The following is an 18,503-nucleotide window of genomic DNA, read 5'->3' as shown; positions in this document are numbered from 1 at the left end:
TATTTCTCCTATCTTGGGGTCAAAAGAACAGGGAGACCACAGAACTATGAAGAGTAAGCAACCAACCCCCCCCCCCCCCCCCCCACCCTCTAGAATGCGTTCCTAATGGACAAGACACTGCCTGCTACAGGTGAGGGAGCTGTACCATCAGAGTGAACATGCAGGTAAGAATTTCACCATCGTCTGTACTCACGACAGTAGTGATCTTATAAAACTGTGGTGGTTGATAGAAAAGCAAATAGACAAAAAGGAGGCACAGCAGTGGGATTTATTAATAAAATGTTCCCAGTCATAAATCCATGGCAGTGCTCATGCTCACTGTGTCTGGTTCATTCATTGCCCACCATCTTCCATCATCCTGCAGTTTTTGATTAGTTGTGCTGGGCTCTGAAATGAAGAAGTAAAGGACAGGGTTAACCGTACTGAAGCAACAAGAAAAGGAAACCGTTGAAAATGAAAAAAATGTAAAATTATTAATAATAATAATTGTAGTACTGTTCTGACCCACTCAAAGCTGTTTACATAGAGATGCGTGGGCCACTTCAACCCTCACCAATGTGCAGCGTCCACCTGGATGATGCAACAGCAGCCATTTTGTGCCATTACACTGACCACACATTAGTTTTTAGGTGGTGAAGGGATGAGACCAAAGATGATTAGGAGGGCTAAATGACTAGGCTTTGGTGGGCAATTTAGCCAGGACATCTGGGTACACCCTACACTTTATGAAGAGATCTTTTATGACCACAGAGAGTCAGGACCTCAGTTTTACGTCTCATTTATGCAGCACAGTGTCCCGGTCACTGCACTGGGGCATTGGGGTCCACACTCATAAATCGGCATAAGTGCCTCCTGCTGGCCTCTCCCATCCAAGTACTGGTTGGGCCTGAACATGCTGAGCTTCAGTTAGTAAATAAATAAAGATACTAAGTGTCTCATCAAATTAAAGGGTTATGGAAATTCCAAGCCTATTCCTGCAGCATCAGACACAAGAAAGGAACCGGAGGGGTGCCAGTCCACAGCAGGGCACACTCATGCCCACACTCAAGCAGGGCCAATTTATATTAATCAATAACCTGTCGTCCTATCACACAACCTCTAGTCAGAGGGGATGCCAAACTTCCCAACTGCGTTTGCTCATCTTGTCCCCTGAGGAGGTGGAATTACATGACTACAAATCGCAGGGGATGGGGTTGAGTAGGTGACCCTTTTTGTAACCATTAGTAATGTGCCATCCAACTGCACCAGTGCTACATGAGTGCTTTTCAGGTACACCAGGTTCAGCTGCAATTTCTTCCCCAACAACCCCCCCCCCCCCCAACTTCATTCGTGGTACATAAAACACAAGACGTTTGAGCTGCTCTTCTCCTCTTTTGTGGGATCTAAAACGCCCTCATTCTTTATTCCTTGTCACTGCATTTTATTCGTAGGACGTCCAACTGATCACTAATTGGCGGACGGCCCTCTCACACAAAGAACAGGGGGAGTCACAGACTAGTGAGAATTGGTCACCGGAGATGTCGGATTACATGCCTGTTGACCATCGGGGCACACCACAACCATCTGACTCACCAAGTCTGTGTCTGAAAATCACTGGACAGGTTGAGTAACATGTTGGGGCCATGACATGTCTTTGAGCTGTTGGAGGAAAACTGGAGCAAGGCCTATACAGGCACAAGGGGAGAACATGCAAATGTCGCTCAAACAGCAACTGGGCTGGGACTTAAAGTGAAGAATGATGGACCAGTGAGGCAGCAGTGCTTCAAGCTAAGCTATTGTTGTGTTCCCTCCCTGGCTGGGGTTCAAATGTCTCGTTTCTCTATTTTGCTCATTTTTATGTTATCAGGTTGGATTATTTAGTCTTCCTGTGTCAAAGTGTATTCCGTATTCCATGTACAGTCATGTGCCGATTTACAGCTGGTCAAGTTAAAGCAATGTGTACCAAAGGTGATTGGAAAACAATAAGGTGATAATGTTCTCAGAATTCCCAAATCCAGTCGCAGCCACACATTTTTCATTATTATTGTTATTTCACAGGGTCTTATGTTTTATGACGTTTGGAAGGCCCTTTTATGTTTGTTTTGTTGGGCGCTGCTCTGCTTGGCTATTTCTTTTGTATTTAGCCCACACTGCCTTCTTTCCGACGATGTTCCTCAACCTTTATGGTGCAGCACCCCAGTTTTGCCTATTTTAAATGACAATTGTTTCACCAAGGGAGCAGTTTACAAGCACGATCAGGGGGTCCCCCTTGGTGAGACACATCGTGCAGTGCTGCTGATCGCTTAGATGAGCCAACTTAAAATGGCAACCTGCTGCCCTCCAGTAGATGAGAAATCATGCCTTACACACAGACCTGATGTGCAGCGACAGAGACATGAAGATCAGTTTGGGCAACTCTGTACCAGCGGTCATACCAGTGACTCACACCAGACCCTCAGAGCCTCAAAGACATACAGCCAAACGGAGCTGTAATTTGAAACAGGACTGTTGTTCAGTGGGTGCTTCCCCAATTGGCTGAGCCACCTGTCCATCACTGCATGGGACAGCCATCAGCCCAATAAAGGCTGAGGAAAACCCACAGTCCATTGCGGTTCATTGAATGCACTTGTGGTGGTGGCGAGTTCTCCTGTGTATTTGGCTTTTTGATTTATTTTGTGGAGTACTGGATGTTTGACTCCATGCCCTGATTTTGTTTGCTGGACTTTTGATTGGGACTTGTCTTCCTTGCATTGCCTATTCAGCCATTCCCTGCTGTGCCTTTTGTACTCTTCAGAGATGTTTAACCGAGATTTTTATGTGATTAGCTAGGGTTGACTGTCCCCCTCACTTTAATTTGTGACTCTCAGATTCACAACTGCTGTCTGTATGACAAAACCAGACTATCAGTCTAAAAAGAAAAGATGGAACAACCGAGGAAAGTTAAGGAGATTGCCACTGTAGCCATTTAGACAAAACAGCCGCACAGCGCTAAGAAGTCAAACTGTACCAGTCTGACATGTCTACTTGGCCAGAAGCAAGCATCCCCAAACCGTCCTGCTGGCTCATATGAGCACTTTCGGTGGGGTGCTGTGCTGTGGTGTGGTATTACCTTTTGTCCCCTTGGTCCAGTAGATGGTGGTACTTTGTGATTTCAGTCTCCAGCTTGGACTTGATGCCCAGCAGCACATTGTACTCCTGCTGCTGATGAGCGGCGTCTGTCTTGATTTGTGTCAGGTTGGCCTCCATCATGTGTATGAGAGCTTGCAGCTCACCAAGGTGGCCGCTGTTCTGTTCCTCCGTCTCCTGCAGGCTCCTCTCCAGAGTGTCATTCTTAGGAAAACAACCATCCCCGATGTTAGTTTTGACACCTCAAAGGGCACCAGCTGACTTTTTGTCTTGATGTTACAACCTACCATGCTGAGCAGTGAACTCAGGGTGATCTCTAGGTCCTGAGCAGAGTGCCTGAGTGAGGAGACCTCTGTCTGGCTGGACTGAAGCTTGTCTGATGGGCAGGCTTCTGGGTGACAGTGGCTTTCAAACTGCAAAGGAGCAGAAAACAGTGAGACTTTGTGTGCACTCCCTCATCTTCACCTTTTTGTGACCCATGCACAGGAACCATTTGGAATAACCAGGTACATCTTTAGGGATGTGGAACAAATGAGGAAAACGCACACAAACACTGGGAGACCCTGCATAGTGCACATGGACAATGACCAGGAGTGGGGATTTGAACCCAGAGTGCTGGATCCTCATAGCATATGCCTCGAACACGGTGCCACTCTGGTTAAAAAAAGGAATTAGAAATGATTGATGGTCAGTTATTCTCAATCATTTTGGCTACAGAAAGGGAAAAGGCCATTCTTAACTTAATGCAATCATCTCGGCTGTGCAGCTCAAAGATGGGCACAAACAGGAAAACTAATAATCGATATTGACCAAAGTGGGACGCCTAGCCTCACAGGGGCTTTAAGTGGTGGACACGGACTCTGATTTCCTGTATAGCTGGACTGGCAGATCTATAGCCATTGTTGGTCTCATGTATTCAGGCACATGTGTTTCAGTCAGTGCTGGTCATTTAATAACTGCAAAACCCACCACTTGTACTTTCTTACCGTCCAGAGTCACGGCATTCGGGCCTAATGAACAGGCGGTGCAGCCTCACCTTAGTCTTTAGCCAGCTGTCCAGCTGTTCAAGGCTTCTTTCCAAAACATCTGCACATTGAGCTCTGACTTGGTCCATGACCTCACCAAGGCTGTCCTGCTGGGTAAGCTTCACGTCCACATTGATGGCTCTGCCTTGTTGACGACTGGCCCTCAGTAGATCCTGCTGGGAGACATAAGAAACTGGTCAGCCCACCCCATAGCAACCCAGCCTTTTTTTTTTTTTTTTATGACTTTTTTTAAATCCACTCATTCCAGGTTCTTGGCTCTGCCATTTTGTGCTTGTCTGTCATTTGAGATTTTGTCATCAAATTTCACCTATAAAAGATGGCGGCTCATAGCTTGTGACATCCATGTATTAAGTCCTCTTTAAAATCCACCTCATTGCCCAAGATATTTGGGGAAACTTAACACAAAGTTATAGTAGGACATTCTTCAAGTGTTCTTTGAGTTTTGGTTTGTTTCATGCACCCTCTGACCCCGTTTTTCCCCATATCCTCAGTAGTTTGTTTCGTGGCCATACCCTCCTGTTCACTTCCATCCCATTTCATGCAGATCACAACCAAAGGATGGTCTGCTCAGGGAGAAGCAAACATGAAAAACCAGAAACCCCGAGACTCTTGCCTTTGATGGTCCGCTTTAAATACAATTCTCTTATCCGGCCTGTTGACTTTGGGTCCAAAATGACTGCTGAGTTTAACAGTAAGCAAACCCGACTAAGTCTCCACTTTTCACTATGAAATTTCCAGATGTGACTTTATTTACAAAACATTAATTGCTGTAATTTTAAATGCTATATTGTCCTAGAGACAATGCACAATTAGGCTACAATGCTTGTCTTTAGGGTAATTTTTTTACCCATGATGTATTAGATCATGTAGAAACTAATTTACCATATATACTTGCATATAAGTCGGGTCTTGGAAACCCAAAAAGTCGACCATAAAATCAAACCCTGACTTATATGCCCATTCAAAAATGCGACACTTAAATTTTTTTTGCTTCCTCTAATCTCTCATCAGTTTCTCAGACACATCAAATTTTGATGCAGCAGCTCAGTTATCAATTTCTTTCATCACTTCAACGACTTTTAATTTAAAACCAGCTTCATATTTTCTTTTGATTGAACGCTCCATCGTAGATAAGGGATGCTCTTACGATAAAGATGTAGGAGGACAATTTAGAATCTCTAGTTAACCTGCACCTCTTATGGAAGTGGAAAGTAAAAAACCCAGAAGTAGAAAAAGGGTTTGGTTGAGTGAGGGGAACGTGTAGACTCGGCAGAGGAATGACGGAGTGTGAGCTGCAATGGTGAAACAGCTTTAGAGAGCAGATGGATGCTTTTACAAATTCTAGATGGTCTTGATGGTCTGACCTCCTTGTGGTTCATCTTCATGACCAACTGCTCCTCCTGCAGCTGCTGGGCCTCCTGTGCCAGGCCGACTCCTGCTTCTGTGATCTCTTCAAGGGTCTTCCTCAGGTCTCTTATGAAGGCCTCATTGCTGAGCCTTTCTGCCCTCTCCTCCTCATACCTAAAGTCACAAAAGAAGAAGGACATGTGACACAAGGGTCATAGCAGTGAATGAGGGTGGAGTGAAAATGGCAGACTGCAGGGTGTGCCATAGAGGTAGAGCCACCAGGTGACCAGAAGACCCAATTACAACCAAGTCACACAGAGACTCACAAAGCAGGGACAACGTGTGGCAGCAGTGCACGCTATCACATTTTCATTTGAAGGCACAGACATTAGTCTCCATTTTGTCTTTCGTCCACACCACCTTGGCATTTTGAACCCCCTAAAATGGAGACTTTTGAAAACACCGGCTTGGTGGTGCAAAGTGGATGGGCCGAGTTGGTTAATCCATTAGGCGACATAGGCAGCTGCCATGTTCTCTGGACACTGGGTGTTGGGGCGGGGGGGGAGACCCCAGGTCGTAGAAGTCTGATATTAACATCCCTGGGGCTGTTTGTGCTCCTGAACGGTACATGGTCTCTGTACACCGAGGGGAAAAGGTCATCGGGCTGTGATAATGAGTGGGTGTCATTAATTAAAGTAAGCCTGGGGTGTGTTTACCCCCCGCCCCCCCCCCCCCCCATTGTCAAACTCTGATGATTCCGAGTGTGGGCATTGCTACCCGCCATTTATGAAATTAAAAGTGTGCACTCCTTAAAGTCCGCAGTATATGCACAAAGGGGTGCACTATTTAAGGGGCACAATGGACACCAAAGGGTGGATGGGGTGAAAGGTCATTGATGTCCAATAATATGAACTACGTGTTGTGTATGATGGACCCCGCCTAGAGCTCCAAATAGGCTTTGACCATTTCTATCGATGGGTGAAAACGGAGAGTTTTAAAAATGGCAGACCCTAGTCTCGCTCTGATTGGTTTGTGCTCATTACGTAGCCCTTTACTGATTGGATCTGGCTAATTACAACGTCTCATTGCCTGATTGGTTGCTCTTCACCATAACCCAGCACAGAGGAGTTCTGTTCCATGGCACTGCTTGTGTTGCTTACTCCTGTGCGTCTCAGTTGTGTTTTGTGCCATTTGAATGCTACGTATGTGCACATGAGGCAAATAATTTACCAGATGCTACAGTTTTGCAATAATCCTGTGGCTGATGGAGTTGTCATTTCTTCAAGGATTTTTCCACCCATGTGCACGTGCCCAGTGTAGGCGAACATCTGCGTCATATGCATTTCCAGCTGTTTTACTAAACAATGTGAGAACGCTAATCTGGACGGAGATTATTTTCCATTTGGAAATGTTGTGGTATGGAAGAACACATGGAAATGTCATGAGTAGTATCAGGTTCTAACAGTCAGAGAAATGAGAAATATGGCCATAAACTCTAAGAGGTACTCTACAGGTGCCAGGGAGCATAACCAGGGGGGGTACTGGCTAAAAGCACAGTGGCACAGAACCTGCCAGTGCACAGTATTACAGATGAGTGCTAATGGGCAATGACAAGGCAACTGGCAGCATATACAGTAGCGCTGGACAGAGGTGCCCATGAGTGATAACAAAGAGCTTCATGTGCCAGGAAAAATTCCTAGAAAATGTGGTGCCAATGGACAATAATTGAGGGATTAGGCTCTGGACAGTACTATATTGAGACGACAGAAGGATGTAACACAGGTGGGTGTGAGTGGGCAGAAGCAGAAGGGCATGCACTAAGTGAACAGAATCAGAGAGAAGTGCCAGAAAATACTCTAACCTAGAAACATGCCAGTCAGGAGTGCCAGAGAGATGAAAACAACCAAAGCAATTCTACAGAGAGGTGCCCATGAACAGCAGAGTGCTGGCAAGCAGTGCCACCGACTGGCCTCACAGAAGGGTATCACTTAAGAATGCCAGGCCCACTTCTGGCCCCCCAGGGCTCGACTCCACATTCCTGAGCCTGTGACACATGGGGTGTCATTCGCACTCACTTTGACTGCAGCTGGAGGGCAGCCAGGTGCAGGTTTTCCGCTTCGGTTACCAGACGGGACTTGTCTTGTAAGGCAGAGAGAATCTGTCAACAGAACAGAAGAAATAAAATAAATGAGATGTGACAGCCGAAAATACAGACGGGCGGCCATCACCCTGTAGGACGCGGTCAGGTCACAGCCTCAGTGAGAGTCTCATGCTCCAGTGACTTCCTCCACGTCCCCTCCCAGGTTTACAAAAGGCTGATTCTAACAAGCAGGCCACCACGCCTTGGGGGGCCGGAGGCCTTTTTTAGGGGAATACTGAGGCTGAGAAGGAGGTGGGGGGGGCACTCGGTCCCCGGGCCTGATGGGGCAGGTCGCTGTACATTTATGAGAATCCAAACAAATCTGATCATCTATCTCCTGAATGACGGCAGTGAGGTGCAAGGTAGGAGCTAATCCTGCCAGGGCGCCAGGCCCACTCGCATTGATGTCTACTCTGCCACTTTAGTGCTGCCAATTTAACTGCAAACAAAACGGGGGGACCCGACCCACAGGGGCATTCATTTGCACTAATAACAAAAAGGCTGAATTACAGAGGACGTGTAAAGTGATTTAGACCAAATTCAGGGGCACGAGTAGATGTAAGGTAAAACTGGCCTAATCTAGTTCAGGGAGCGCAGGGGGGCTGGGGTGGGTCAAAGCTTATCTCAACAGCAGTGAGGTTGAGGCAGAAACCAACCCTGGACAGGCCACCAGTCCATCTGAGTCACACCCACAAGTATATAGAAGAAAAAAGAACAATGAGAGGGTCTTGAGGAAACCATGCAGACTCAGAGGGGCATACTGACTCGATCAGCAGCCGTGTCGCCCACTGGGCCACTAATGTCACCCCATCATTTGTCATGACCAGTTTAACTGCCATTTCCAGGGTAGCAGGCTGCCCCCCTAAATGTTTTTATGTTTACTTTTGTTCACTTAGCAGATGATTTTATCCAAAGTGACTTACAAAAGAGGTAAGCGTAATCGAGTAAGCTGTGTAAAAGAAACAGCCAGACACACAATGAAGGTTTGGGGCAGCCACCCCTATAGTTTCCCTAGCTGCAAAAGGCTTTATAGTAGATTACAATGTGTACTGGTTAGAGTCCAAAACAGAACTGTTTAAGAATGGAGGATGAGGGGTTTTTATAGCTGGATCACAGGAAGTGACGTCCTCGGGGCCAGGACAGGAAGGATTTCTGGTGTTTGGTCTGCGGAGAGAAAAGAGAGAGGTTCAGTGCACCCCACCACCCCCTGGCCTGGTGTTGAATTGTCATTTTCTGGTCCCTTTGGTTGACTCCCAAGCGCACGTGTGTGACAGCTGGGGACTGTTGTGAAACAAGAAGAAGGTTAGAAAACTGACCCTCACAAGTGAAGATCTCAGAACTAAACAGAACGACACAGGAGTACTTCATCCTTCGTAGCTACCAAGAACCTCATGTCAAGATCATCGTCAATTAGATATTAAGATATTCACAGAACAGGAGAGTCTTTGAGTGTGCAGTGGTCTTTCACACTCTCTAGACCTCAGTACCCTGTTAGGTGGCACCACTTCAGGCTTCCTCAGAGCCTCATCCTCCTCCACCTCCATCTTGGTGCACCTGACTCATCCTTTGCCTTTTCCTGCATACAATCAGACCACCTCAGTCTGTTTTGTCCTCCTCCACCCACCCAGTTCCATCATTATTGGTGTAAGAAAAGTTCATCTCTTTACAGGAGCCGTCGGCCTCATACTCACTCATACCCGCTTCTAGGCCGGGTGTCCACAGTCCGACTCCTCTCCTACTTATCCCTGCTCACCATCTTAAAGTCTGTGCCAAGTCAGATGGGCATCCCCAACGTGTAAGTCCGTTGTGCACTAAGGTGGAAGTCAGGATGCTTTGCATCAATCCCAGCAACCATTGCACTCCCATTTGACGTTAGTTGAGTCATTTGTCCATTTTCTAAATTCAGGGTCATTGGAAAGATGGGGTACAAGGAGAGAAACCACACTAAAGAGAGAGTGCCAGTCTGCCACTGAGCACATTCATGTACACAACCAATGGCTGATGAACCTAATGGGCACTGTGGGGAGAACAAGCAGAGCTCGGGCAGTAAGCTGATCTCAGGACTGCGGACTAACCTCAGTGTGGTTATGTCATGAGATTGGAAAACACATTTCAAAATATAAGAGTTTGCCGTCAAATGCTGACTTTGGTTATTTTTAAAATAAATTTGAGTATTCAATGAGCGGAGCCAGTGCTGTCAGGATAGGTTCCATCCCTTGCCACTCTCAACCAGACTAAATCGGTTTGAATGTCGTGTTTTGAAACAGCACATTTTGCAGAGCTGCAGTCTGGTGCCCCCTGCCCTGCGCCAGTCCTGTGACCGATTTGACCCTATGGGGTATCCTGCTTTTTCATTTTTTTTTTACTTCTTTGCAAATGGAAGTCTGATGATGGGGTCCACAATCTGCTATTGAGTTAAGTTCATACTCTGATTCTGTGATGGTCAAAACATCGAGGAAAAGTTGTTCTTTACATCATGGCATGGCATCTGTCTGTCTGTGTCTGTAAAGAATCGTAATTGATTTTCACATCTTAAAATTACAATTTCCGTCCGCAAATGCTTTTTGGCATTGTGTACAGCTTCTGGATGACTACATCCTAGCAGAAATCCACAAAATTAGAATGAGTGAATTCTGAGGTACTCGCCCCGAATGCAGAGACTCGTGTACAACAATAATGAAGAGCTCATCCAAAAACGGACGCCTCTTCTTCAAACAAGTCTGTCGTGTTACAGGCTGCCTGTTTGTGGTCCGGTGCTTGTCCTCCTGTTCTTCATAAATGGTTACACTCACGTCCAATGATCACTGCTGTGGAGTTTGCTTAATCTAACCAGAACTTTGGAATTCTTCTCCAGTTAGCCATGGGACCAGGCCTGCTGATTTGTGCACCAGTAGTTTTTGAGAGACCTCATTTATCTAAGTATACACGGGGCGTACACACGTATGGAGGCACACATGAGAGCAGGCACTGAAAGAAATGAGTCGGTGAAGGTAGCTGACCAGAACACATGCTGAAGTGCAAGAATTGTACACACACACACACACACACCTTGATCGTGAACAGAGGCATTAAGCCACTCCGCACCGATCTGTTTGGCCGGTTTGTGTTTAATTTCAAATTAAATCGTCTTCAGGTCGTTCATGTCATTCAATTCCCCGTCTACATTTATTTGTGTTGTCCCGAGGGTCGCCCTCCGGCCTCATCAGAAGTAAGCACTTAGTACCCCAGTATACGGGGGGGGATGGGTTGCAGTGCGGTCACATACTCTCCTGTCTCTTTTGTCACCCTCCACTCCAAGAAGACGGCCACTGAGGACAACGGACCCCGCCCCCTTTGTGGTCTACGAGCTGTAAAAGCAGGAGGTGACGCCATGGAGCTCCAATCCGGAGGCCTGACCACTCTTCAGAGCCTTTTAAGCTGCTGGCTGTGTCCTGCTTGTGTTTATTTACTGTGCCCATCAAACACTTGTTAACTTGAGTAAAATGGATGCGGAGGGGTGGGGTTGGTCATCTTCACTCCAGTCTCACCCTCACGTATAATTATCATAAATGTTAATGGACTTGATTGTATCATATTGTAAAATCTTCTTGATTTGACTTCACTAAAGGGGTTGTACTGCGTGGACCACCCCATACTGATTTCTCTTCTCTGTGTCCTAACCACTCACACAGATATAGGAAGGACACTCTGACTTTAGGGAGCTTCAAAGCTTGACTTGATGCTGATTTGGTTGGCAAGCGTTACTGGGCTGGATGGCCTCTTCTCCTTTATATTTTTCCAGTTTTCTTGTAGATAAACAGCACCTGATTTAGCTTTTGACACTCAAACACACAAAATATTCATAAAAAATGGAAAAAAATCAAACTTCTGATTTGGTGAATGATAAGAGAGCGTTCCCAGTAAGGCACTATAAAGGCATATTGTCGTCAGTATGAAGAAGTCCCCCTTGCAGCTAATAACCCACAGTCTGTGGACTGGCCTGTCGAAATGCAATCCCTAACCCCAACGGGTGGGCCCACAAGCTAAAGGGGAACTGATGTGGACTGCCCACCATGTGAAAGGAGAGTGATAAACATCTGAACGTCAGGATTGGCCATTCAGCCCAACAAGTTCCTCAAGTTCTGTTCATCGAGATCCTCCAAAGTAACATCAAGTTGACACCTGAAGGCCTTCTTTTCACCGCACTGCTTGTAGACATGTGGTCAAGTCTGTTTAGGTCATGAATTAGCGTACATTTGGTTGGCATAATGGGCACGGTTACATTTTTTTTTTTTGTATTGTGCCAATTGCAGATGCAGAGGCCTGTGAGCAATTTTCAGTTCAAATATGAGCGTTGCTTACACAAATTACTGAATCCAGAACTGGCACACATAGGGTACTATTGTGCCCTGACCCACTCACCATCTCAGTGGTGTCCTCCCCACATTCTCCGTGTGGGTCTTCTCCTTCCTCAGCTGTTCATATTAAGTGACGCGTGTCTGAAGGACTGGCACAGCCCACAGCTCCCCACCGTCTTGCACTGCACTAAGCCTTGACACCGGTGACCTGGTGGTGGTGAGTAACAGTGAGACGTTCATGTCCGACGCAGCGGCCTCCTTAAATCCGGTTGCCAGCTGTGTGAAGTTTGCCTGTTCTCCCTGTGCTTTTGTGGCTTTTTCTCCACATGCCCCAGTTTGCTGTGCATGTCCTACAGGTGCACCTTATCTTAGCTAACAATTCATGACACCTGGTCCAGGGTTGGTTCCTGCCTTACACCCAGCAGTGACAGTATAGCGCCCCTGCCCACCCTCCCTTAGATTAAGTGGGTTTAAGGATGTAAATATCCATATGAATTGTTTTCCTCTTAATTCTCTGCACCCCACTGATGAACTAAGCCAGATGCCCAGATCGGTTAGTCAAGGGGTCATTGTGGTGAGGACAACATATGGCTATGCGGCATGACACCTGTCATTTTAGCACTGTGCCCCCAAGAGGGATTCGGATGGAGGGCTATTTTAGGTCCTCCACGCTTTAGAGTCCATTTATTCAAACTTCATTAATATGAGCCTAGCATTTTGAAATGTGCCAATGGACAAGGGCCATTTTGCTGCTCATCTTCAGAAAGTGAATGTCAGTATGTCCTAGTGAGCCCAAGAAATTCTGATGCAGGGTGATGGACAGCATGAGGGTCACTTTAGAGGAGATTGGGTGTCATTGTGCTGTGCCCTAGGGCTATTTCTGAGCGGACCCCTGTCTCACTGTGCAGCTCACAGCCCTCCACTCTCTTTCAGATGGTCACACACTTTCATATGATCTAATCATCCATACTTCCCACAATCCCTCCCATCAAATCATATGAATCTCAAATTATCAGCCACTCAGAGTTTCCCCAACTAGGACCAAAGAAAAGGTGCCCAGCCAGCAGAGGGCAGCACCTCCTACCTGATCACACAGGCAGCTGATGGCCACCACGTATCCACTCGTGTCCCGAGGCTTCAGTGACCGCGTCTCATTCCATTCGCGGATGTGCTCCTCCAGGCTGCAGTTGGTGGACTCCAGCAGACGCACTCTTTCCAGATAGGAAGCCAGGCGGTCATTGAGGTCCTTCATGATCTCCTTTCCACTGCTGCTCACATACGTATCGGTCAGAGAAGAATCCCCTACAGTCATGGAAGTGACCTGAAGACTCATCCCAGGGATCCACCTTCTCTGTTCAACTACTGCTGCTCCGACAGGTGGGAATCTATGTGGATGTGTCAAACTATCGGTGTTTGTAACTAACCTCACAGGCCTGATTCCAGAAGGTACCCCCTGGCTCATGATATCCGAGTGAGCAGGGTCCATGTGTTTTCGGTTGACGCACATTACTGATCTGAGAGGCATCGTTCTGTTTTCTGATTTCTCTAGAGTCATTGATTTAGCAGGATCTACAGGAACAAGCTCCTCCCTAGCAAGTAAGACTGATCCAGCAGGCATAATGAAGGACGGACCCTCCTCTGGCTGTAGGGTTGATTCACAAGGCATGATGGAGGCCGGACCCTCACCTGGCAATAGGACTGATCCAGCAGGCATGATTGAGGCAGGTTGCTCCTGTGGCTGTAGAGTGGACTCATCTGGCATCATGGAGGCCGGACCCTCATCTGGCTTTACAAGTGAAGCAGCAGGCCCGTTACATGCAAGCATGAATGATCCAGCGGGCATGATGAAGGCCGGACGCTCATCTGGGAGAAGAAATGATCCAGCAGGCATAATGGAGGCAGGTTGGTCCTCTGGTAGTAGGATTGATCCAGCTGGCATAATGGAGGCCGGACCCTCACCTGGCAATAGGACTGATCCAGCAGGCATGATTGAGGCAGGTTGCTCCTCTGGCTGTAGAGTGGACTCATCTGGCATAATGGAGACCGGACCTTCACCTGGGAATAGGACTGATCCAGCAGGCATAATTGAGGCAGGTTGCTTCTGTGGCTGTAGAGTGGACTCGTCTGGCATCATGGAGGCCGGACCCTCATCTGGCTTTACAAGTGAAGCAGCAGGCCCGTTACATGCAAGCATGAATGATCCAGCGGGCATGATGAAGGCTGGACGCTCATCTGGGAGAAGAAATGATCCAGCAGGCATAATGGAGGCAGGTTGGTCCTCTGGTAGTAGGATTGATCCAGCTGGCATAATGGAGGCCGGACCCTCACCTGGCAATAGGACTGATCCAGCAGGCATGATTGAGGCAGGTTGCTCCTCTGGCTGTAGAGTGGACTCATCTGGCATCATGGAGGCCGGACCCTCATCTGGCTTTACAAGTGAAACAGCAGGCCCGTTACATGCAAGCATGAATGATCCAGCGGGCATGATGAAGGCCGGACGCTCATCTGGGAGAAGAAATGATCCAGCAGGCATAATGGAGGCAGGTTGGTCCTCTGGTAGTAGGATTGATCCAGCTGGCATAATGGAGGCCGGACCCTCCTCTGGCTGTAGAGTGGACTTAACTGGCATAATGGAGACCGGACCCTCACCTGGCAATAGGACTGATCCAGCAGGCATGATTGAGGCAGGTTGCTCCTCTGGCTGTAGAGTGGACTCATCTGGCATAATGGAGACCGGACCTTCACCTGGGAATAGGACTGATCCAGCAGGCATAATTGAGGCAGGTTGCTCCTGTGGCTGTAGAGTGGACTCATCTGGCATCATGGAGGCCGGACCCTCATCTGGCTTTACAAGTGAAACAGCAGGCCCGTTACATGCAAGCATGAATGATCCAGCGGGCATGATGAAGGTCGGACGCTCATCTGGGAGAAGAAATGATCCAGCAGGCATAATGGAGGCAGGTTGGTCCTCTGGTAGTAGGATTGATCCAGCTGGCATAATGGAGGCCGGACCCTCCTCTGGCTGTAGAGTGGACTTAACTGGCATGATGGAGACCGGACCCTCACCTGGCAATAGGACTGATCCAGCAGGCATGATTGAGGCAGGTTGGTCCTCTGGTAGTAGGATTGATCCAGCTGGCATAATGGAGGCCGGACCCTCGCCTGGCAATAGGACTGATCCAGCAGGCATGATTGAGGCAGGTTGCTCCTCTGGCTGTAGAGTGGACTCATCTGGCATAATGGAGACCGGACCTTCACCTGGGAATAGGACTGATCCAGCAGGCATAATTGAGGCAGGTTGCTCCTGTGGCTGTAGAGTGGACTCATCTGGCATCATGGAGGCCGGACCCTCATCTGGCTTTACAAGTGAAAAAGCAGGCCCGTTACATGCAAGCATGAATGATCCAGTGGGCATGATGAAGGCCGGACGCTCATCTGGGAGAAGAAATGATCCAGCAGGCATAATGGAGGCAGGTTGGTCCTCTGGTAGTAGGATTGATCCAGCTGGCATAATGGAGGCCGGACCTTCCTCTGGCTGTAGAGTGGACTTAACTGGCATAATGGAGACCGGACCCTCATCTGGCTTTACAAGTGAAGCAGCAGGCCCGTTATCTGCTAGCATGAATGATCCAGCGGGCATGATGAAGGCCGGATCCTCACCTGGTAATAGGGATGATCCAGCAGGCATGATTGAGACAGTTTGCTCCTCTGGGTTTACAAGTGACGCAGCAGGCCCGTTACATGGTAGCATGAATGATCCAGCAGGCATGATGAAGGCCGGACGCTCATCTGGGAGAAGAAATGATCCAGCAGGCATAATGGAGGCAGGTTGATCCTCTGGTAGTAGGACTGATTCACCAGGCTTAATGGAGACTGGACCCTCACCTGGCTGTAAAGTGGACACATCTGGCATAATGGAGGCTGGAGCCTCATCTGGCTTTACAAGTGAAGCAGCAGGCCCATTATCTGCTAGCATGAATGATCCAGCGGGCATGATGAAGGCTGGACGCTCACCTGGTAGAAGACATGCTCCAGCAGGCATAATGGAGGCTGAACCCTCATCTGGCTGTAGGCTTGATTCACCAGGCTTGATGAAGGCCGGACCCTCACCTGGCAATAGGACTGATCCAGCAGGCATGATTGAGGCAGGTTGCTCCTCTGGGTTTACAAGTGACGCAGCAGGCCCATTACATGCTAGCATGAATGATCCAGCGGGCATGATGAAGGCCGGACGCTCATCTGGGAGAAGAAATGATCCAGCAGGCATGATTGAGGCAGGTTGCTCCTCTGGTAGTAGGACTGATCCTGGCTGTAGAGTTGATTCTGCTGGCATCATGGAGGCTGGATGATCATTTGGCAGTGGAACTGATCCAACAGGGTTGATACCAGTGGGCTCTGCATTTGCATTCATTTGAACATGCCTTCTGCAGTTGTACATGACTGACCCGACGGGCATTATTCTGTGCACTACTCTCTTCGGTTGAGTACCTGACTCTGCAGGCTCCACTCCAATGATCTCCTCACTAGCCAAAATAATTGATCCAGCAGGCATGATAGAAGGTGGCACTTCATCTGCACATTGAAGTGATGCAGTAGGGCGGTCAGCAACTGGTACTTCTTTTATTGATCCAGCAGGCATGATCACTGCCAACTCCTCAGCTGGCCCTGGGACTGACTCAGCAGGTGTGGCTGCAGCAGACCCTTCATCTGGCTGTTGCACTGATCCATCAGACATGATAGCCGCAGTAAGCTTCTTGCTGACCTGCAAGTCCAGCTGAGTCTTGCTGAGATTCTCTGACCCTGAGGCGTGTGATTCACCTGCTCCTGGCTGACCCTGTTCTGTCACTGAATGGCCGGCTCTAAGTTTAGCTTCAGCCTTCATAGACAACATCACACCAGGAGATGAAAGAAAAAGTTGCTCTTCCAGATCCCAAATAAACAGCAGGAGTCGGCGGTCGAGATCTGCCCCTTCGTGCTGATTGGTTGTTGGTAGAGGGGGAGGGGGACACCTCTGGAATTATTTAAAAGTTGTAGAAATGGAGAGCCCGCCTTAAGCAATTTGGGAGTTGCATATGTGGTTGGGGGGAGGAGGGTGAGAAAGGCACACTAGACGCCTTGTATCCAGGGGGCATGGAGCAGTGAGTGCCACCTAATTGCTCGTGTGGTTGGACGATTGTCCTGTAAACTACAAATCTGACTGCACACATGACATGAATGTTCTTGTCAGTTTTGTACCCCTCAAGCAGTTTATTGTGCCTCCCCCTCCTAGTAGTCAGCACCTCCTTTGTAAACCATAACAATTGCTTCTTCACCCCTTCCCCACATTTCTCATGATAAATTAGAAGATGGTTCATTTTCTGTCCCCACCCGGCACTTAAGCAAGAAGAGGAATCTGACTAATCCACCTTGGGGGGGTGTGGTATCTTACAAGTAACATACAGGAGATTGCATTACAGAGCATTAGGCAATCTTTTGGCATCCAATAAGGCCTGCCAGCCTCTGGAATGCTGCAGGTCGGATGAGTCATCTTGTGTCCTAGAGAAGGTTGGTGCAGTCATGTCTTGACCATGGAGAACTTCACTGTTGCACTTGCCTCACTCCTGGGTGACTGAATGCCCATGCACTGTGTCGTCCTAGATAACACCCACCCATCCATCCACCTAAACCTGTTTCGCCAGAGCTGGGTCTCGGGGAAGGTACAGCCTATCCCAAGGAATCTCAGGACAGGACGCCAGGCTTTCGCAGGGTGAACGTGCCCACACACACGGGCCAATTTAGCATCATCAGCCCACCCAAGCTATGTGTGTTTGGACTGTGGTAGGAAACTGGAGCACCCAGAGGAAACCCAAAATAAAATGGGGGAGAACATGCAAACTCCACACAGGGACTACCACTGCTGTCCTAGATGATGATGATGCCCTTTCTATAGAAATTCTGTAAAACGGGTATGAGGCTGATCACGCCATCCATCAATGATGATTTTACCATGGTTATTCCCTGCTGGGCTAATAAACCTATGCCAGGAGACTTCCCTCCTGAACCAAGTGTGCTTCCTTAGGACTGCAGGTCTCATCGTGCGTCTAGAAAATATCCGATCTGCCCATAGCACCTTCGCTGGTTGTAATGAGGGTCTGCATCTTCCTATCCATCATCTGAGTGCTGTCTGCTCCTTGATCTAACACAAGGCCAAGGTTTCAGATGCCAGGGGCTGAACACCTCAGTGGATGCACCAGCCTTGCCATACTGTCAGTTAAGTGTTGGCCATTCTGTGGGCATCAGGCTTAATGAAGGTTTATAAAGATTTGAAGCAGGAGGCTGTCGGCTAGAATTCAGATTTTCTCAAAACTACTAAAGGCGGTGGGTCAAAAATACCGTTGGGCCAAGGATTTCGAGACAAACCCGACACTTGGCAGGTCTGCACCATAGAGAACATCAGTAAGAGTGCCAACTGCGTGAACATCCCTCTCCAATGGCAAAGTGTGTTCAAGCCATGTGAATTGTTGCCTAGCAGCCAGAAGGTGGGCGTGG

The 18,503-nt window shown here is 48.1% G+C and overlaps 1 protein-coding gene across 33 annotated transcripts; it reads right to left on the bottom strand.

Annotated features, from left to right (window-relative positions):
- Positions 1 to 254: 254 nt before the first annotated feature.
- On the bottom strand, positions 255 to 16,871 carry LOC114664766 (nascent polypeptide-associated complex subunit alpha, muscle-specific form-like). 33 transcript variants are annotated; one of them, XM_051936429.1, is made up of 12 exons: positions 16,167 to 16,871; positions 15,861 to 15,941; positions 15,234 to 15,506; positions 14,721 to 14,945; positions 13,935 to 14,528; positions 13,060 to 13,838; positions 7,574 to 7,656; positions 5,516 to 5,672; positions 4,142 to 4,303; positions 3,393 to 3,518; positions 3,089 to 3,309; positions 255 to 387 (listed from the first exon to the last, which is right to left on the bottom strand). In XM_051936429.1, the coding sequence occupies exons 1-12, from the start codon at positions 16,864 to 16,866 to the stop codon at positions 372 to 374; spliced, it is 3,417 nt and encodes a 1,138-aa protein (XP_051792389.1). In that variant the 5' UTR covers positions 16,867 to 16,871; the 3' UTR covers positions 255 to 371. The 33 variants fall into 33 exon arrangements, with proteins under 33 accessions (XP_051792389.1, XP_051792390.1, XP_051792388.1 ...); XM_051936430.1 differs by having other exon boundaries at positions 13,060 to 13,886; positions 14,031 to 14,528; XM_051936428.1 differs by having other exon boundaries at positions 13,060 to 14,024; positions 14,121 to 14,528.
- Between the last annotated feature and the right edge of the window lie 1,632 nt (positions 16,872 to 18,503).

The sequence above is a fragment of the Erpetoichthys calabaricus genome, chromosome 14 (assembly GCF_900747795.2).
Source record: "Erpetoichthys calabaricus chromosome 14, fErpCal1.3, whole genome shotgun sequence".
NCBI lineage: Eukaryota > Metazoa > Chordata > Cladistia > Polypteriformes > Polypteridae > Erpetoichthys > Erpetoichthys calabaricus.
Note: the sequence above shows the minus strand (reverse complement) of the source record. Positions and strands in the feature narration are given on the sequence as shown.

Coding starts and splice junctions, on each gene's coding strand:
- LOC114664766 (XM_051936426.1), bottom strand. CDS start 16,866: ATGTTGTCTATGAAGGCTGAAGCTAAACTTAGAGCCGGCCATTCAGTG. Junction 14,946..15,233: donor TGGATCAGTCCTATTCCCAG/GTGAAGGTCCGG, acceptor TCCTACTACCAG/AGGACCAACCTGCCTCCATT. Junction 3,519..4,141: donor ACAGCTGGCTAAAGACTAAG/GTGAGGCTGCAC, acceptor GCTCCTTTGCAG/TTTGAAAGCCACTGTCACCC.